Source organism: Pteropus medius, unplaced genomic scaffold (assembly GCF_902729225.1).
Source record: "Pteropus medius unplaced genomic scaffold, Ma_sr-lr_union100, whole genome shotgun sequence".
In the NCBI taxonomy this organism is placed as follows: Eukaryota; Metazoa; Chordata; class Mammalia; order Chiroptera; family Pteropodidae; genus Pteropus; species Pteropus medius.
In genome coordinates, this window is record NW_024351543.1 from 5,152,130 (window position 1) to 5,174,229 (window position 22,100).

Below are 22,100 nucleotides of genomic sequence, written 5' to 3' on the forward strand. Positions count from 1 at the left end.
CAAAGGGCTACACCCACTCCCCACCCCCCAGCCAGACGCTGGGAAGCCGGAACTTCCTAGCGAGTATTCCCTAGGAATCTCCGCCATCTCTGTGTGGGGCGGCCCTCCGCCCACGTGGTGCGGCTCGCACGGCCATATTTGTGCGGGGCTGCTCTTCCGCCCGAGCTGCACCGGAGATTCCGCAGTGGCCCGCTAGTGATGGAGCGGTGGGCCCGTTCCCAGGTTGGGCTGTGGCTGCTATTGCTACTTGTGTCTCCAGTTCCGGGCCGCCACAAAGAGTCAGGTGGGCTTCGGACGGGGCGGAACCTGTCGCTAGGGCTCCGGGTCTGGCTCAGTCCAGAGATGCTCTCCCGGCCCCTACCCTCAGCTCCCCGGTGCAGCCGGCACCAGTTTGATGCTGTGGTTGCTGTAACGCAGAGCTGGGCAGAGGGTTCGAGTTGGGCAGAAGGCTCGAGTTGGGGTGGGGGTGGGGATGGGGGTGAGGCGCCTAGGAGCGGATAGTGAGCTTCTGGGTGTCTAAAACTTCGTCTCCTGCCAAGTACCATGGAGAGTAACCTATCCTCCAGAATTCGGAGGACTGAAGTGACTGGGAGGACACAAGTATGACATGAGTGGGTAGGAGAGGGAATTCCCCTGTACACCCATAGCGGGCATCGCACGTGTTTGGCAACCGCACCTCCCTAAAACAAATTGGAGACTAATTGTGTGTGTGTGTGTGCGTGTGTGTGTGTGTGTGTGTGTGTGTGTGTGTGTGTGTTTAGGCCATTGCCAGAAGAGGTGAAGCTCCATAGGGTTAACGTCTGTGGTTTTTAATCGATCCTCTTTAAGGGACCCAGTTTGATTACAAAAAAGCAGGAAATCCATGCACCAGTTTATGCGCAGCCTTTTGAATGTCAGGCATTAAGCATGGAAAATTTCCAAAATCTTGGACACCCGAAGGCCCTAGTAGAGGAGCAGACTTGATATGAGTGCTAGGGAGTTACAGAATGAATCCTTACTGGCATTTACTTTCCACCAGTGGGATGGGAAAGGGATGTCTAAAACTTCTGTAGATTCTGCTTGCCTGCTGCTAGCAAATAAGAATGCTCAGGGCTATTTTGCTAAACTTCATTTACTTCATTTTTCAAAGGTTCAAAATGGAAAGTACTTATTGACCAAATAAACAGGTCTTTGGAGAATTATGAACCATGTTTAAGTCAAAACTGCAGCTGCTACCATGGGTGAGTTCTTAGATTTGTCTTTGAGAATTGAATTCTTGTCACAAGGAAGTCCCTTAAGGTCCACAAGAGACCTTGGTTACAGTTGTCAGAGAGCTAAGCATATTTTGAAAGCAGGCAAGTTTCCTGAGGTGGGTTCCTATTTCTAGGGAATAACAATGCCCTGAGATGGAAGAGGCCCAGGTGGTCTCAGAATTGCCATTAACTCCCTATGAGAATTGGCACATGTACTTGTCTGTTTTCCCAACTGGACTTGTAAATTTCTTGAGATCAAGGTCTATATCTTATTCATTGTTGTAGTCCTTGTGCTTGCTCTCAGTAAGTACTCAGTGAACACTGTTGAAGGCATATATGTATTTATAAATGAATTTAATCACACTTTTCCTGTTGGTTATTTTTAAAGTATGCTAACTACAGCTGGAGTGTGGAAGAAAGATTACTATGAAAGCAATAATTAGCTTCTAGTCCCACATCTCCCAATAATTATCCTCATGGCAAGCCATTTAACTTCTTTGGGTCTCAGATTCCCCATTAGCTAAATATCAGAGTCTTTTAGCTCCTCATTACGTTATTCCATGACTCTTCAAAAAATTTACCTGATGCTTATGTTACTTACTGAAAACTTACTATATACTGAACTTTAAAAGGGATACAAATAGTGTAATTTTTGGTTATTGCTAGTAGTTTGTTAAAATACGGGGTGGGTGGGGCCAGACAGACCAGAACAAGGTAATCAGATGGTGTCAGACTGCAAGGCATAAACTATACCTTCTGCGGGATTCAGAGAAGGGGAGGTCAATGGGACTGCAGTGACTGGGAGGGCACAAGTATGACATGAGTAGGGAAGGTGGAATGTATATCAGGCAAGGGACAGGTAATCCAAATAGAGGGAGGAGAAGAAAATTTGACTTGCTTTTGTCTTTTCGTGATTTTGTTGTTAATGAGGTTCTAGATTACCTATGGTGCTTCCGGGGGAAAGAGTACCCATTCCTGCTCTCTGTTCTTTCCCTCAGCTTACTGTGTTCTATAATACTAAACCTAAACCCACAGAAAGGAAGTAGGTGGAATGATATCATTCTCTTGGCCTGCTTTCTTTGATGATTTGCATTCTTTCCTAGTGTCATAGAAGAGGATCTGACTCCTTTCCGAGGAGGTATCTCAAGGAAGATGATGGCAGAGGTAGTCAGACGGAAGCTAGGAACTCACTATCAGATCATTAAGAATAGATTATACCGAGAAAATGACTGCATGTTTCCCTCAAGGTAAGAGTTATGATGTAAATATATCTTCTGACATTCTTACATATGAGCTTAGTTGATATTTTCTTATAAGGAAGCCAATTAAAGGGACCTACAGGCAAATCCCTCCTCATATTTCAGGGGACTACGAAATAATGACAAGCTCTTCTCACCTGTGAATTTTTCTTGCCTTCTCCTGTCCTCCTTTCTCCTGTATCAAAGCCTGTCTCCTCTCTCTTCCTGAGGCTTGGGCATATCAATGGTTATACTGGCTGTGACTCTGCCCCTTCTCTTCCTTCTTGGGATGTGGTAGCTGCAGGACACAGGCTGATGAGACCTAGTAGGAGTGAGCTGGACTGAAAGAGGAGGAGCTTTGACTGTCTGTCAAAGGCTAAGTATTGTTCTAGATACTGAATATTTAAAGAAAAGTGGTGGAAAGTCAAGAGTAACTGGGGCTGCAGATTATGCAGGCTACACTAGCCACAACTTCAGGTGTGAGTTGAGGTAACAAATCAGTAGGCTGAGGGCTGGGAGTAAGTGGAGAGCATCACAGACTGAGCCTGGAAGATGGGTTTAGGCAGCATAATACATGAGAAATGATAAACTTCCTTTTAGAAGTCTTTTTTAAAAAAGTTAAATCTTTATAAAATTATAAAGTACAAAACTCAGAGGGCATGGCATTCCTTTACCTAGCATCTTCTTTCTAAATAATCTCTATGCTATTAAAAGCAAAGTAAATGAGCAGTATTGTAAAAAAACCATGCATCCATTTGGACATAAGGATCTATATATTTGTTCTTAATAACAGCTTTATTACAAATGAACACATTTTCATTGTCAAAAATATGTAAAACAGCAACAAAAAGGAAAGTAAAGATCACTTAATATCTCACTACATTGAAGCAGTCACAATTACCTTTTGGTTACCAAGTGTCAAGGGAAATTAAGGTGGTGGGAGAAAATCATTGAGGTATTTTAAACAGGCATTTGTTTCATTACTTGGGACAGTAATATTTAAGTGCAAATCATGGATATAGAGGAATTTCTAATTTCCACAAATAAGAAAGAACATATGAATATAGACATTGTTGGACTTTGAAAGTTTATCCAGTGTTTAACAGCTGAACAATTTCCAGGTGAAATTAAATACTTTCAAAGTTTCCAAAAGGCATATACCTCTTATTCCAGACTTCAGAGTGTTTTCAGGATCAGGAGCTCTTAGAAATGTTCTGAAGGGAACACAGGACATTTCATTGACAATAAAATCGTCTGTTTTTCAAATGCATTGAAAGTTCCTTATCCTAGCTACACACACAACTAAGGAAAACATAGTTGGACAGAATAGAAATAGAATGAAATATTTAGACCAGTTTTCTTAATGAAATGCACACAGTTGTGTGATATCTCAGATTCTCATCTAGCCAACTATATCTTTCTAGGTCTAGAAACTTCTAATTCAGTTTCAGAAACCTATATGACATTTAAAAAATTCCGTTCTGAACAAAATAAAACATAAACTCAGCATTTCAAGGGTAAGCTGAGATTTTGCGGAAGAACCAGAGCACCATCTAATTGACACTGAAGACACATCATTTCAGAGATGAAGAATAATGGCATTTAAAAAAATAATACCTTTAGTGAGGTATGGCTGACATAAACTACACACATTGAAAGTGTACATTTGATGTTTTGATGTAAATAACAACAAAATAATGAATGTATCTGTCCCTCCCAAAAGTGTCCTCATCCTTCTTTGCAGTCCCTCTCTCTCACCCCTCCCTGCCATGCCTTCCTTTCCCCGCCTCCTTCCTCAGGCATCCATTTATCTGCTTTCTCTCATTTTAGACTATTTCCAAGGGTTTTATATAAATGGAATCATATAGTATGTGAGAGAATTCTGTTTTAAAAGCCAAATGTGAAAGAAAATACATGTTTTAGCTGTTACATATAAATGTACTATAATAATATATTTTTAAAACTTTTGAAGTAGTTTTATTTCTTTTCTTTTTTTTAGTATCAAAATTGTGTTACATGCACATGGTAAAATATTTGGACAACTCAAAATGATGTACAATGAAAAGAAAGTTTCTCTACCAACTTAACTCCCAGACTGCTAATTCCTGAGTCCTCCTTTCAAGAGACCCCCACACTTATAAGATTCTTGTATATTCTGCCAGAAATAATGTATGCATATACAATTATCTAGACTCATCAACAAATTAGAACATGCTATATCTTCCGTTCTACAACTCACTTTTCCATGTAACGGTAGATTTTGAAATTGTTTCATAAGACTACATAGAGAACTCCTTTTTCATAGCTGCATAATAATCCATTGTGTGAGTTTCTTATTCCTCTATCACTCCCCTTTGATTTTTGACTAACACAAACAATGCTGCAGTGAATATCCTTATATGCACACCTTTGAGCACTCATAAATATATCTGCAGGTTAATTAAGTAGAATTAATCAATTAATACATTTTTTAAATCTTCATAAATAGAAGAAAATTATCTTTCAAAGAGGTTTTGCCTATTTACACTTTCACCACCTTTGTATCATGTGCTCCAAATAGACCTCACACCTTCACCAACACTCTGTTATGACTCTTTGATCTTTGCCCATCTGATTGGTGAAAACTGGCATCTAGCTTCACTAGAATTCTTTTCTTCCCCTTTTTTTTTTTGTCATGGTGATATTTTATTTACTTATTTTTTTAATTGAAATATGTTTGACATAATTGTGTAAATTTAAGGTATACATGTTAATTTGCTACATTGTAGGATAATAGCATCTCTACCATATTATGTAATTATCCTTTCTTTTTAGTAGTTGGAATAATTAAGTTCTAGTCTAGCAAGTTGGATGATTGTAATGTAATGTTGTCTGTATTCACTGCACAGCAGGTCTGTGACTATGTCATTTTGTTCAACTTTGTTTCATTGGAATGTTGATGGAAAAGCTTAACTCCTGTTTATATCAATTAGCCCTTGGTAAAACTGGTTTAGTTACATATCATTTTGCGTAAAGTTGCATAACTTGTCAATGTTAAGTGAGGACTTACTGTACTGTGTATTAAATCTCTAGGTATATTTACTAGTCGTTGTAGGTTTGTACCCTTAAACAACATCTGTCCTATCCCCCACCCCAGATCCCCTGGTAACTACCATTTTATTCTGTTTTTACAGTTTTGGCTTTTGGCATTTCTTTATTATTAATACAGTTGAGTATCTTTTCTTGTGTTTATAGACCATTGATATTTTTTACAGTTATCTCCCTATAAATAAATCAGTGTTTTAAATCATTCATTTCTGTGCTGTCAGAAAATTTTGGTCATACTGCCCCCAGTATAGTGCTGCTCAGGACCTCAGAGGATGGGTCAGAAAAGCTAAGCTGTCAGTGTATCCTCTTTCTCTTTCCAGAAATCCTCTGAGGATTCCCAGGGAGTCTAGTCAGAATGCAAATTACAATTTTTGTGATTGTGTGCATAACAACTGTGAACTTAATTATGGTGGAAATAAAATAATGTCTTGCGAGAAGCAAGCCGAAGGGACACAATTAGAAAATTAGCCTTTCCAGTTCCTATCAGAATTTATGTCTTGCTTACCAATTAAAGTATCCCATGTAGGGAAAACAAAGAAAAAAACTGGGAATGAATAGAGAAGTCGTCGTAGGCGTAGCAATAATACTCCCTTCAAACTTATGATGATCCAATTAGAACATTGTATTTAGTATTGGAACCTGGAGCAGTGTAGCTAGGAAAGATAGCTTGTACAATGTGAAAGAGTGGCATAATTCTTTTAATAGCGTTGCTTTCAGTAGGCTTTGCAGCAGGCTGTTGATCTGAAAACTGGCTTGTCTTACTTTAACAGTGTGCATGGGACCTGGTCTTGTCCTAGAGCAGGCAGTGCTCAGGTGAATCTGTGGTATTTCTGGTTGACAGGTGTAGTGGTGTTGAACATTTTATTTTGGAAGTTATCGGGCACCTCCCTGACATGGAGATGGTGATCAATGTACGAGATTATCCTCAGGTTCCTAAGTGGATGGAGCCTGCTATTCCAGTCTTCTCCTTTAGTAAGGTAAGTACAGGAAGGGCCATATGAGGGGACGCTGGGTGGTCCTCTAGACTATGACCAGGAGATGATTGTCCTGTGACAGAGTCTCATGGGTAATTGTGAGGATGAGGCCTGAGATCCATCCAGGAATGGGTCTTTGTTCCTGTTAGCTTCACAGTAGTTGAGCAGTAAAACTGAGGAGATGGGATTAAGGACCTGTAAGTAATGAGAGGTTGCTTAAGTCTTGATGGGGCTAGGGATGGATGGTAGGGAATGAGAGAGGCCTGAGGAACCTATAGGACATTGGAGATGGGGTTCAGTGATCCTTGGGAGAGAGTGACCCAAGAAAGCTTATGGGCACGGAATTAGGAACATCTTCAAAAATATTTGTTGAGCTCCTACAAAATATACTTCAGACACAGTATTGAGTATCATCTGCTCTATCTGTCACTGTATCCCAGGGACCCAGCATGGCTAACAGTGAAACTGAAGGTGTTAGATAACTCTACACAGTTTGTGCCCAAGCAGCTCATTGAGAGGATAAGACTGGGATATCTGAGAGGAGTTTGTGAGGGGGTGATCTTCGGGTCTAGTTATGGAGGGATAGGAGTACTAGGACACACCTGTGGTCTTGGAGAACTCAGGACAATTACTATCTTGCCAGTGCTCAGGTTTTTGAAAACTGTGTTTAGCAGGGATGAGCCTTGGTTCCTTAGAGACTGAGTATGAACATATTCGGGGATGGGGGTCGGGGAGGCTAGAAGAGAATGGATGGAAGAGCCTCTGGGGGAGGAGTGGGTTTAGGAAAACCCTGCAGACTTCGAGAACAGGAACATCATCTCTGATTTGGTTTTTCTGAAGCATAGGGATCTTTTATCCCCACTTTCGCTTTATCACAGTTTACTTTCTCTCTAGACTTGTTTATTTCCTGTATTGCAAGTGGGCTGAGGCTACATTTGTGTTGCATTTCCCATGGTTTAGCCTCATTTCTCAAAAGTGCTTGGTCCCATTGTTTGTCATGAAACCCTACCAGAAGAATAGATAAGAGACTCCCATGTAAATCAGTAAGAACTTTGTTCATTATTTATCTATTATTTCTGTCGATAATTAAGTATGACCATCAGTATACTTCCTTTCATTTTTACTTCCCTCCTTTTTTTCTTTTTTTAACCAGTGACTCCTAATTTCCAAAAGAGATTTTAGTCTGTCAACTTTGTAGTAATTGTGCAGCTTCTATTGAGCAGCTGTTATTTCAGAGCTGCTTGATGAATCACATACAATGTTTTAAGAATTTGAGAGAAGGCAAATGGCACACTGCATGTGTAATTTCAGTGGAAGAAACAGTAGACTTAGAGGTTTATCAGTGGCCAGAGTTTTAACAGAAATAACCATAAAAAGGGAAAAATGGTTTCAAACTTTTTCAAAAGATGTGAGATAACACCCCTTTCTGCCCATCTACACTTCTAACCCTGATCGTTGAATAATTAAGAATTTATTGACCAACCATTGAGAGTTCAACAAGCCTATTACATAGATAGTATTATTGATATGATTACTTCTCCCATTATAAAGATAAGGAAACTGAGGCATGGAAAGATTAAGTAACTTGCCTAGAGCTGGAAAGAGGCGGAGTCAGCATTCAAATTCAGATGATCTGTTGCAAGAGTCCACACCCTTAACCACTGCACTGTATTTCCTAATTCTTGCTCTCAAAAGACCCATCTAAGAAATAACCAAGAGCTGATAAGACAGTATATACTCCAAGCATAATAACAGTTAAAAAATGAGAGAGTTATATGATTATTCAGAATTGGGTATGTTATTTCTTTATACTAAGAACCATAACAATGTATGTCCTCTAGAAAAACAGAACTTTGGGGAACTGGAAAAATTGACCTTTAATGTGATTTCAAATTCTAGCATTAGTGAGCCCATGAATCTTAATCCATGGTCATTTTTGCCTTTTAATTTCTAGAGTCTAGACTTTGCAGACTAGGGAAGATATATTTTTGACAATGTGACACTAGGGCCGTTGTCCAGATCCTGTGGCATGAATGCAGTTTGCTGCTTCTCCCTCTGTTCCGAAACTGATTTAGAATAACCTTTCTGTTTCTGTTGAAGACATCAGAGTACCATGATATCATGTATCCTGCTTGGACTTTTTGGGAAGGAGGACCTGCCGTTTGGCCAATTTATCCTACAGGTCTTGGACGGTGGGATCTCTTCAGAGAAGATCTGGTAAGGTAGGTTCTTTAGAGAGGTTTTGGTCCCTCTTTGTGGATCTTCTTGAAATAAACAGTAGAGTGTAAATAATTACTTTCTTTAAAATGACTAACTTTTAGGTTAAAAATAGAAGACCAAAACTGTGTATAGCACAATTTTGTATGTGTATAAAAATATTTATATATCCATAGAAAAAGAGCAGAAGAACCTAGTTTAAAGTATCAGCAGTGCCTCTGTGGGAGAGATTATAGGAGCCTTTTCTTCTTTAAATTTTTCTATACTTTTAAGATTCTTTGAATAGGAGTGAATTACTTTCATAATTAGAAAAAAAAATGATCATGTTATGGGAGAGGATAGAACATTACTTGGAGGAACATATACATATTTCATAATTTAAAGCTAGGTCCTTTAGGTGGGAATGGGGTGGGCATAAATGTTCCATATGTATCTCAAGGACAAGCTTACTCTACATCCTCTCTGATACATGACTGAGACATGCCTTGGCTTGTTGGCTCTTGCCATCATTTTAGAATTTAGATTGTCTGGGTCTTTCAAGCTATTGGTATTTCTTACCTAGCTACATTCTACATTAATGATTCAAACAACATTGGCACTTAATGAGCAAACTTGTAGAAACACAGTCTATATAGTCTTCTCTCAGATGTAGGGGAAGCAATAATTTAATTCAACTTTTTTTTCACAATTATCTATCACCTGTACTAAGTGTGGTTGGAGATTCAAAGGGGATAAAGCAAATGTCCCTTCTCTGGAGAAATATGTGGGGCCACAGTCCTTCGGGTTAAAAAATGAGTCATTACCTAGTAGGCATAATTTGAAAATTATTTTTTAAGATAACTTGGTCTCATACTTCATAGAACTTGAACTGGAAATTGTGCTTGTCCAATTCTTTTATTTCAGGGATGAGGGAATGAAGGCCCATGTGGGTTAAGTGACTTGATCAAGGCCAGGGGACAATCTAGGCCTGAATTTCAGGTTTCCGAGTGCATTATTCTTTCCATTTTACCAGTTAATGTTGCCCATGTTCTCTGGACATTGAGGCCATCATATCTTATTTATCTTTTAATTTTGAACATAATTTTGAGAGAGGGAAAAATAAACCGGTCTTTAACCTTTTTTCCTCCAAGTCGTTCTTAGGGTTTTCTAATCCTTTTCTTTTTTTCAGGTACTTGCAAGAACCCTTCTCACATTCTTTTTCCACCTGCTATACATCTACTTTCTTTGTAAAATCTTTAATAACAACTTTTTTTTCTGATTATAAAACCTATACATGCTCATAAAAAATTTAAATGTGTCTAACCTAGGCAATTTTTTTCCACACTTATCAGTGTGTCTTAGAAATCTTTCCATGTCAGTATTTATGAAACTGCCTCATTATTTTTAACAGTTGCATGGTATTCTACTGTGTGGATGATAATTTACTTCATTATGTCTTCCGATAGACATTTGGACTGCATATGTAATACATACATAATTTGTTTTTTTCTGAACTATTTGAGAGCATGTTGCGTATTTTATGAGACTTTATCCCTTAATACTTTAATTATAGATTTCCTAAGAGCAAGGATGTTCTCTTTCATAACCACACTGCAATCACCCAATTCAGGACACAACACTTAATTGTATCAATAATGTCCTATATAGCACTTTACCCTCTAGTACAGGATACAGTCCAGAATCGTATATTGCATGTACTTGTGATGTCTCTTTCTCCTTTAATCTGGAAGAGCTCTTCGGCCTGTCTCCCTCTTTCTTAATCTTGACATTTACTTTTTTATAGAACGTTCTTCAGTTTGGTTTTGTCTATTTCCGTGTGATCAGATTCAGTGTATGCGTTACTGTTCTGAATACTATACGTAAAAAAGTGATTTTTCATCCATCTTTCCCTTATTAGTAATATTAATTTTGTTCACCCGGTCAAGGTGTTATCCGTTTCCTTCACTGTGCAGTTACTGTTTTTCCCCCTTGAAAACTAATAAGCAACTTATAGGGAGATAGAATATGCTTCTCCTTATGTTCTTCAGTTGAATTTATTAATGATTGTATAATTGCAATTTTATTTATAAGAGCCGTCCACTCAGAATCTCTAGCTATGTGATTTCATTTCTTACCTTGAAACTTAAGTAATAATCTGCATTGATATCGGCCTGCCATTTTTCTATTTTGGGAGTTTGTCTCCATTGATTATTTTTCACTCTGTAGAAGAATTCATTGTCCCTGTAGATTTAAAGTCCCTGTCAAGGGTCAGGGGAGAGATTTATCAAAGAAGGCTGCTGTAACACCAGGCTGTGGTGGGCACTGTTAGAGCTTATCTGGAGAAAAAGTCCTAACGTAGGCCTTTTGAGGGGTGGGTAGGTGAGTAGCAAGAATGAGGGAGAAAGAAAACAGAAATGATACATGGTTCAAGTCTGTGTATATTAAACACAGCTTTCCCAGAGACCAAGGATATTTATACTAAATATATGAGTATAAATTGATACTTTTTTTTGGTTGGGTAGTTTGGCAATATATATCAAAATTTAAAGTCAGTATATTCTTTGACCCAACCATTTCACTTCTAGAATTTGTCCTGAGACAAGTTAGCAAAGAGGTGTATACAAGGATATTCACTCAGTGTTGTTTTGTAAAGCAGAAAGTTGGAAACTCCCTAAAAGTGCATCCATAAGAAATGAATCATGACATAACTATCTAATAGAGTATTGTGCATGAATGGAAAATAAAAGTAGTATAAGGTTTAAAAAACAGGGACTCTGAGTTCAAACCCTAGCTCTTAGCTGTCTAATTCTGGGCAAATTGCTTAACCTCTCAAGAACCTCAACTGTCAAGTAAGAATAATCACACCAACCTCATAAGGTTGTGAGAATGAGTTAATATATGTATAAAGCACTTAGAACAGTGCCTGGAACATAGTAAGTGCTCTATAGGTGTTGGCTGTTATTATCTATGATACATGTCCTTATAAGAATGTTACCTAACAGCAAGCATAGTATGATCTCTGTTATAGAGAAAAAAAGTTTCTCAATCTTGGTGCTGTTGACATTTTGGTACAGATTATTCTTTGTTGTAGGGGGCTGTCTTGTGCATTGTAGGATGTTTAATAACATCCCTTGGCCTTTACCCTCTAGTGGCCAGTAGCAGACCCCAAGGTGTGACAATCAAAAATGTCTATAGTCATGGCCAAATGTCCCTTGAGGGAGAGGGGCAAAATCACCTCCAGGTGAGAACCCTGATATGGAGAGATGATTGGAAGGAAATTTTACTGAAACATTAAATTTTTTAAGGTGGATATCTGTGAGTAGGGAAATTAGATGATAATTTCTCCACTTTTATGTTTTTCCATTAGAATTTTATATAAAATATAAAACCTATCATTTTTCTACTGGGGGAAAAACCCATAAAACAAAAACACCATTTTATAGTGTTTATATTTTGGTGGGAGGGAATACAGGGCAGAGCAAGAAAGAGTGCTGGCCTTGGACTAAAGAATCAGGTAAAGATGATCCAGCAAGAAAGGGCTAGAAGATAAACCAGGAAATGTGGAGCAGTGTTCTTAGCTGAGAGAAGTGAGTAATGTGATACCCTAAGTATCTGAAAAGTATATCTACGTAAAATGTTTATATCCTAAGTCCCTTATTATAGTAATAGAGACCACCGATCCCTTGTTAACTCCAATTCAGCCCTCCCCCTCCTTTTTCACAGGAAGATGCTACACAAACTTCTGTGCAAGGTTTGTGTGGAAGAAGTTAGGAATGATATATCTGTAAGCTGGTAGTTTCAGCAAGGAAAGCTGGTTGTAGAAATGTGTTCGAAGACCTGAGTTTCAGGGATTTTGTCTTTGCGGAGCACTTAGTACAGTTTTGAGAATACCAGGGTACCTTGCAAAATCAGACTAAATCTGTTGATACCTCCTACATATCTAAAACATGAAGCCAGGGAGTGATCTGTTTTCTTGTCCTTAATTCAATTTCTAATATTTTCTGTTGTTCTCTTTTCATATGAATTTCATCAATAGCGTTCTACATACAGTAGAGAAGAAATCCTTGTTGAACCTAACTAAACAGCCCTAAATATGTCATTTAGTGTTTGAGAATTTTTCTTTCAATGTTGTTAACTTATTAATGGAGCAGAAGATTTGTAGATATTACTGGCTAGCATCTCCAGAGGAATGAAGTAATAACAAAAGAGAACATATCCTTTAGGGCTTTTTTTTTTTTTTGAATAGCCGGGCTCAGACTTATTTAAAAATGTAAAGCTCTGAACTAATCCTCATAAATTATTTAAAAATATCCTTATCTAGTTAAGAAAAAAAGATAGAAACTAACCAAAATCTATTTTTAGGTCAGCAGCACAGTGGCCATGGAAAAAGAAAAATTCCACTGCGTATTTCCGAGGATCAAGGTGATTATATTTTTTGACATTTTACAAAGATATTCTTTCAATTAATGTGTAAAATATAAGTAGCTTTGAGGATGTAACAAACTCTAGATCAAAAAGGAAGCTAAGATAACTAAGAAAAAAAAGTAGAATCACAGAATTTTATACTAGAGAAGAGCTCAGTTTGCCTAAATCATTCTTTCTCAAACTGCAATTCAAAGATGTAAAATTTATCCCGTGATTCAACAGATACTAACAGAGGGCCATGAGTATGATGGGCACTGAGTATATAACATTGAAGAGATGAACTGTCCTCTTGCCTGAGAGAGTACAGTTTCCTGAGAGTGCCTTATGACCTTGCCCAGTCACTCTGCTAGTTAAGAGCAGGAACCATAAACAGATCTCCAGATGCCTTTTCCATCCGACCATGTGGCTGCCAAAATAGTGGTAGAGACCACAGATTGAGACTGGTGAAAATGGAGAGGGAAGAAAGAGAGGAAGAGAGAAGGGAAAAGGTTGGAGCGGACCCCTTTCCATGTTATTCAGCTCCATATCCCTAATGCCAAGGACAGTATTTGCCACATCGGTACACAGTGACGATGTGTTGAACAGATAAATACAAAAGAGACTGAAGAGAAAAGGTTTCGTAGTTTTCTCAGTGAGTCCTTGTCAGAGATCCCACCTTGTATTTACTTGGGCTTCAGAATTCAGACAGGCCGAATAGCCACTGCGTACTGTTACTTATCAACTTCTCTGATGCTCAGATCTTGAGATCACAGATGTTTAACTTAGAATACATGTGTGAACTTCAAGAGTTTAGGACTTCCTTGAAATTATAGGAGGATATGTGCATTTTTCTAGAGAGGAGTTCCACAGTTCTTATCAGATTCTCAGGGGGTCCCTTGACCCTGCAGATGTCAAGACCGTCTGCTACTTGGACCATAGCTAAGACCTTTTCTCAATATAGTTGTCAGGGTATTAAGCCTTTTAGTTTTCTTTTTTAATTTAAATATTATACTGGACTTTATAGAACATACACGACAAAGGTCATGTAGCTGTTTCAGTGACTGGTGATTACCTAGTCACATAGCTATGATTATCGAGGCTACATGAACCCTCCTAAAAGGGAAATCATTCTCTGGGATGTGGCTCTAGTGACCAGAACAACATAATCTTAAAAAATAGATACAAGCCAAGGAGGGCCAAATACTCCCCATCCCTGAATGGTAAAGTGAGGACAGCCTGGGACTACCTAGATGCTGCAGTGTCTAGTATTTCACCCTCCCCACCGCCCGCCCCGCCAACTATTAAAGTAACCAATGAGTTTTCCATCCGTGCATACCAGCATTGCGTTGGGTCCAATTAATGCTTAGCTTCCAAAGAACGAGAAGTGTTACTGTGTAGGACACTTAGTTTTTTATGTCATGTGTTTCTTTTATAGGACAAGTCCAGAACGAGATCCTCTCATTCTCCTATCTCGGAAAAATCCAAAACTTATTGATGCAGAGTACACCAAAAACCAGGCCTGGAAATCTATGAAAGTAATCACTAATCATCTGAATAGAAACTACAGCAGTGAACATTTTCACTCGAAGGACATTGCCACCTGAGTAGAATTTCAGATTAGGTTTCCTGTCATTGGTGTGATGAACGTAGAGAAAGTTCCATGAACTAGTTTTGGCATATATGTAAATTATATGTAAATTATTCTTTTTCAAACTCACATTGCTTTTCTGGCCCATATTCTCAGTAGTGTTTTATACTACTTTGAAGGTTTAAACCATAGGTCACAAACTTTTTATGTAAAGGGCAAGACGGTACATATTTTAGACTTTGTGGATTGTGAGGTGTCTGTTATAGTTACTCAACTCTGCTGTCATAGTGTGAAACCAGCCATAGACAATAGATAAATATATGAGCATGGCTGTGTTCTAATAAAACTATTTATGGCACTGAAATTTGAATTTCATGTAGTTTTCATGTGTCATAAAATATTCTTCGTTGGATTTTTTGCAATCATTTGAAAGGTAAAAATATTCTTAGTTTATGGGTTGTATACAGAAATGAGCGGTGGGCCAAATTTGGCCTATGGGCTATAGTTTGCTAACCTCTGGTTTAAACTGGTAGTTCTCAACCCTGACTACACAATCCAACCTGAGAGCTTAAAAATGAATCAAATAAATCAGAATCTCTGGGCATAACGTCCAGGCATCTTAATTTGTTTAACTCCCAAAATGATCCCAAAGTGAAGCCAGCAATGACTGGCTTCTTCAGTCCATCCCTGTCCTCTTAACTCTGTGACTTCTTACCTTATTCAAAGGATTTTAAGCCCAAAATGTACTCATCCGAATTTTCCATATACCATATGAGGATGATACAAGAAAAAAAATTTAAATTTCTTAGGGAGAAAACAAAGTGTATCTTTGAGATGTGTGTATCTATTATTTGAAGTTTAAAATCCATGTTAAAAAAGTAAAATATGAAAAATTGTATGTATTCAGCAAGGCACCATCTACTGTGGGAGGGTGGGAAAGCAAACAAGCCTTGTTCCCCTCATCGAGGAGTTTACCATCTGCAAGGTGGAAGGAATATATGTAGATCAAGGTTTAAACTCAAATGCCCCGAGGGGCCACAAGAGTGAGCAGAAAAGGGTGCTAAAGGTCCAGTTATGCCTGCCAAGTGGAATAGGAGTCCAGTTTACCAGATATTTCTCTGTCTTTTTACAAAAAAAGTTGGAAATCTGGATTTTTTTGTAAGAAATATGCTACCATCTGTAAAATGTTGGCAGTGATTTGAATATTTATTTCAAATATTTTGCATGCCAACAAGATTTGTGTGTGGGCTACACCTCTGAGCCCACCAGCTACCACTTTACAGAGTGAAATGTGCTGCAGGCCATGACCTCTGAGTTCATATGGCTCCAGGGGAATCTAAAATCTAAAATCAGATAGACCCGGGTTAAAATCCTAGCTCTACAACTTAGGGCTATGTGACCCTGAGCAAGTCCCCTAACTTCTTGAACCTTGGCTTCTTTATCTATAAAATGGGGTAATTATGGTTCCAGAGTATGTTTATTATGAGACTTACGAAGTCCTGTTGATGGAATGTTTACCAATGCTTGCTGCACAAAGGTCTTCAATAAATGCTATTACTACTAATATCAATAACTCCCTTTTCACTTAAAGGACACCTTGGGAAAGCCAGCCGCTAAGGATGTCCATCTTGTGGATCACTGCAAATACAAGTAAGACTACCCAGACTCCTGACTCTTGGTTTCCCTGTTGCTTTTGGAATAGCTTTACTTTGAGTGAGAACTTTAGTACCAGGGCCCGGCTATGGTTTATGAAAGTCACAATCATTCATTTACCTGTCGTTTACTAAGAGCTTGCTGTGCACAGGGTTCGGGCCTGAGTTCTGTGAGTGCAGAGACAATGAAATATGGTCCCTGCTTCCACAGAGCTTGTGTGCTAGTAATCAAAGTGATAAGATTTCCTCTGTCCACACCCTACCCAGCCAATAGCTGAAGTTAGATGAACTATTTATCAGGTTAATAGAACAGTTTAAGGTTCAACATGAATAAAGTATATATAACTAAAATTTTATATTTAAATGCTAGCACTAAGAATTAGATGAACAGGTAAAACCAGGTCAGGAGGGGAACAGTGGGGTGATGGAGAGAGATGAATACCAATTTCACTATACAGTAGAAACGACAGGGTAGAAGCAATTCTGGTTCAAGAGAGGAGTATGTGTAAGAAATGTTGAAAAGAAAATGTTCTTTCTAAGATAGCTTTTTTCCCAGGGATTTTCTTTGAACATTGATTAAGCATGCCTGGTTATCTTCTCCAGATTTCATAAGAGGGAACAGGGAATGCCTTTGATGCAGATGGGGTACTCTAGGGGAAAACAAGGCTGGGGGGTGGTGCGGGAAACAATGAGTTCAAGACACAAGGCCTGGAATAGCTTTGAGGAAAGGGTGAGGTGTCATTTCCATCTGAGCCCCATATCCTGTCTACCCAGCACCTAGCTCCTGGCTCTGTCTAGCTCTGTCTTGAAGAACGTATCCCCCTTTGCCTCTCATCCTGACATTCATGGGAATAACCTGTAACGCCTGGAAAAGCAAGGAGTTTATGGAAACACCACAGGGACATGCTGATGTGTCCTTGAAAAATGAACATAGAAAAGAGAGGAGTCATAAAAGGAGAGAAGGGGAGAAGGGTTTAAGAAAAACAACAAAAAAGGTCATATTTATGGCAGCAGGCATATAGTATCAAGTATATTTTGCTCTTTCTTTCCCAGGTACCTATTTAATTTTCGAGGTGTAGCTGCAAGTTTCCGGTTCAAGCACCTTTTCCTGTGTGGTTCACTTGTTTTCCATGTTGGTGATGAGTGGCTGGAATTCTTCTATCCACAACTGAAGCCGTGGGTTCACTATATCCCAGTCAAAACAGATCTCTCCAATGTCCAGTAAGCCACTCTCTCCCAAGCAGAGTTCCCATAATCTGCCTCTAAGTCTCCAGCCATTTAAGGCATTTACTCTTGGTGATTTTTTCCATTGAAAGCTTTTTTTTTTTTTTCTTATTTGGTTCACATAGGTATTATTGCATTATTATCCAACTAGTCTATAAGTGGGATTTAATTTGAAACAGTGCTCTAGTGCTGTTTCAAAATGTAACATTCAGACAGTATGTGGTGTGAGAACTACCTAATCTTTCAAAGACTAAAGATAGGAATATTTAATTTTATTATATTGTCAGAGAGACTTTCAGATACATCATGAGAATTGACCCCAGTGAAGCTGAGGCAAATTTTCTCTCATGATGGGAGAGGTAGGGAGAGGGGCCAGAAACACAAGGGCGCCAGAGCAGAGGACAGGAGGGAAATTTTTTCTTCACTATTGATTTTTAATGTGTATCATTGGACATTTCTGTATCTTCTCAAATATGTCCCCAAACTACAATAGGTTGCCTTTTAGCCTGTGCGGGGACTTGTCATTGTCATTGTTATTTTGTTCCTGTGAAGACCTGATATCTTTCCTGTAAAAAAAAAAAAAATCAATAATCCACATACTGAGAGATTAACTGTAGATCTTGGTCATGGTCTTTCTGACTTAGTACTAGTGAGCTTGGTCTGTATTTCAGAGTTTAATAATTCTTTCCATTTTAGGGAGCTGTTGCAGTTTGTAAAAGCAAATGATGACATAGCTCAAGAAATTGCTGAAAGGTAAGTTCTGTTCATTTTTCCTTTCCCACTTTATCATCCCCATTTTTCCCTAAAGTTATATGAATATTGTTACCAGGTGATATCTGGATTTCATCCTTATTATACAGAGATAATCAGAACTAAAGCTCTCCTGGGGAAAAACACACACATTCACACATGTCCTTAACTCATTCTTTATAGAAGTAGACTGAAATCTTTGAGGTAACTAAACAAGTACTTTTTCTGAGCCCTGTTTGCATGTTTGTTTTTAAGAAAAAAAATATTAAGTTCTATTGCTAAATGATGTGCGTGGATATGATGATTCTGAGGATCAAGAGTTAATTCATTTAAAGTACTCTGAACAGTGCTTGGCACAAGGTAAGCACTCATGTGTATACTATTAGTGTTATTAGATGCTATCCTTTAAATGTTCTTATTAATCTTGTCTCTAGGGGAAGCCAGTTTATCATGAACCACTTGCAAATGGATGACATCACCTGTTACTGGGAGAGCCTGTTGACTGAGTACTCTAAATTCCTGTCCTATAATGTAACAAGAAGGAAAAGCTATGATCAGATTATTCCCAAAAGTTTGAAAACTGAACTCTGACAGTCATTCATTGGACCATAGTCCTCTCTATGGCAGCAGATCTCAGCTATCCTGTGGTGGGAAGCTTAATGAGTGTTTCACCTATACCTTGAATAACATTATCCAGCCAAATATCTGGTTTTCCTTATCATGCTGCACCCCGAACAACTCTCAAGAAAGATCCAAAATGTGTAAGATGAAGCAGCTCAGCACTTTGGCTGAATAAGAACCAGAAATCATGAGATGTGGGTTTTGAACCCGATTCTACTGTTCATTTTCTTAGGACTGATCACAGCTTGTAGACATACATCCACATATGTATGTCCATCACTGTGAAACTGACTGTGTCCATGGGATGATGTCCTTTGTCCCATTGTTTCAAGCAGAAAATCGGTCATTTGGAACTAGTACAACTCATCACAGCAATCCTGCAGTTATTTTAGGCTTGATCTTTGTTGTTATATTTTAATGTAGGAAGCCCTATAGAGTTTGTGAAAAATATTTGAGGATCATTTCCTGAAAGGTCTAAGGAAGCAGTGGTTGTGCCATGCAATGACATAGGAGTTCTCTTTTGTAAAAGATAAACTCTTTGGTACTCAGGAGGTTTCTATAATGCCACATAGAAAGAAGCCAATTGCATGAGTAATTATTGCAGTTGGATCTCAAGTTCCCTTTTTGTGCCTTCACACCCGTCTTTTTATGGTCTCAAAAAAAAAAAAAGACAAAAACCTTAATAAATTTAGGAAGTTGTCCTTACTCTTTAAAAAGAACTGTACATAGAACAGCAACTCTTCACTCTTTGCATACCCTTAGTATTTATCCTCCTTAAATTGGTAGCAGTCCACATTCTCGATGTCTTGCAGGGTCCTCCTTTTCCCTTTTGGAAAAGTATATTTGGATGGTAGTTTAATATCTGGATGCTCTCAGTAACATAATCAAAAATGAAGAAGAATTGTTTGATTAAAACTATATAGTCTGATGACTCAGAACCATTCTTGTCCCTTAAGCCCAGTCTTTCCACAGGGAAATCAGTTCTTTCCCTTTGACTCCTAAGAATGGTTTGGTATTAATTGATTTCAAAATTAGTAAGTGTGAGAATCAGTCATATAAAATCAGGATTTTATTCCATTTGTGAGAAATGTATTTGGCATTTTAAACTCCCACAAAATTTTAAGCCTAAGGATCTTTTTAGAGGAGTTTCATATCCCTGGTAAGATCATTGCATGGAATAAGGCAGACATTTAAAGTCGAATTTTTGTTTTTGAGTATTAAAGTGTCCTTGGGTGCAATAGTCTAGTGATAAGCAATCCAAATTTCTAAGTAATACTGTGGTTTTACCTTGTCAGTATGAGGTCCTAGGAGATGTTATCATTCTCTGTCTTTTAATTTTCCTCTCACTAAACTAGAAACAAAATTTTCTGTCATTTATTAGGAGCTGAAACTACATTTCCCTGGAAATATTTCCCATTTTGCTCCAGGTTCCAGCTCAAGCATCACATTTCTCTGAAGCCTTTCTTACATTCCTCTAGGCAGTTAGGGGCAATCATACTACTTTGTTCATGCCTAATTATATGACATCACATGGCACTGTACTTATTTGACTATTTCTCCTACTGTTCTGTGAGCTTGATGGGTGGGAATCATGTTTTACTCATCTTGATATCTTCATTATTTTATACAGTGCCTCCCAGAGTAGAGACTAAAGTATTGTTGGAAGGATGGATGGTTGGATGGATAGGTGGATGGAGACAGTTGGCTTAAGTAGATCCTATTTACAGATTATTTAGCCTTTGACTCCAAGGGGGACTGGATGTGGCTAACAATCAAAACGATGCAAATTTTCATCTGCCCTTTGAAGAGTCAATAAGGGCATCTTTGTATTTAAATACAGAAAATGTTATTCAGAGTTTTATATTTAACTGTTTACCTTGGTATAGATGGTATAAGGATTACATGTAACAATATGTAAAATGTATGTTTTTGAAAATAATTTTTATCTCCATAACTTTTGAAGGTCGTTTGTTATTATTAATACTAGCTGGGTCCCAGACTCTTACCCTTTTCTCCTCAGACAGCTAAAGGCCACACTTTTCTCAAGAAAAGAGAAAGATTTCGTTTGTTTGAATGAAGTGGGATACTTAGATAATACAAGTAATACTTTTGTTTGGTGAGTATCAGCTGTGTGATCAGTGTTCCACCTTACTCAACTGTGTTAGGTCAGGTTCTCCTAGTTACTGAAGACAAACTGCCTCTTGCTAGATTAAGCAAAAGAACTTATTAGGAGCATATGAAAGCATCTCAAAGAATCTAAACAAGTAGCAGTTGGAAGGGTGGAGAGCAGAACAACCCCAGGAACCTCAAGAAGAGTTTTGGACTGTCTCTGGAGTGCTGCTGTCTGCAGTTCCAGAGACTGTCAGACTCTGTCTCTCAGCCATATGTTCTCAAGAGAAAAAATTTAAGTGTCTCCATTGGGTCAGTATTGAAGATGCTAGTTCCCTATCCTTCATCCCTACACTGACTAGAAACAAGAGCAGCACATACTGATAAATGAAAACCCATCTTTCCATGCATCTAAAGATGCCTTCATTTGAGATAAGCCTATTGCATCCACAGGTAAGGTGTGAATGAGGAGAAGAGGTACAATTACAATTACTCATTTAATATTAAATACTTTTTGATTATCTGCTGTGCACAAATAGTGGGAGATAAAATATTTCAGCAGGCTCCCTAGCGTGAAGAAGCTCTGTAGGTAAGATGATAACAATATGAGAGGCTTTATAGGCGGAAGGTGATTAAAATTATATGAGGCCCATTATTTATAAGGCCAGTTATTCATAAAGACAATGGATTTGTAGTTGAGAGGAAGAATTTCTTCCTGGTGCAGATGGGAAACTTCATGAAGGTAAAAAGTTATGCTTTGAGGGATGGGTAAATGAAGTGGTACTTGGGAGTTCTTAAAATTCATTCTCTACCTGTGGTAACACATATAATAAACTGAAATATATGTGACCAGGGCAGTACCTGGTGAACATGGCAGGAAAAGGGAACCTTTTGACCCCAGGGAGAAAATTCATGATAGGGGAAGATTCTATTGAGTTCTATGAGCGGAATTCAGTAAAAAGGGCAGAGAGTAGGAGAATGGTGGTTTGAAGTACAGTGTGGTGACTGCTGAAATCCTTCCTTGA

The 22,100-nt window shown here is 38.3% G+C and overlaps 1 protein-coding gene across 1 annotated transcript; it reads left to right on the forward strand.

The window, feature by feature from the left end:
- The first annotated feature begins 99 nt into the window (after positions 1-99).
- On the forward strand, positions 100-20,920 carry POGLUT1 (protein O-glucosyltransferase 1). Its single transcript, XM_039843081.1, has 11 exons — positions 100-283; positions 1,130-1,220; positions 2,336-2,479; positions 6,399-6,534; positions 8,632-8,753; positions 13,090-13,149; positions 14,567-14,666; positions 16,311-16,369; positions 17,425-17,592; positions 18,292-18,348; positions 18,780-20,920. Exons 1-11 carry the CDS (start codon positions 199-201, stop codon positions 18,934-18,936), a joined length of 1,179 nt encoding a protein of 392 aa, XP_039699015.1. The 5' UTR covers positions 100-198; the 3' UTR covers positions 18,937-20,920.
- The last annotated feature ends 1,180 nt before the right edge of the window (positions 20,921-22,100 follow it).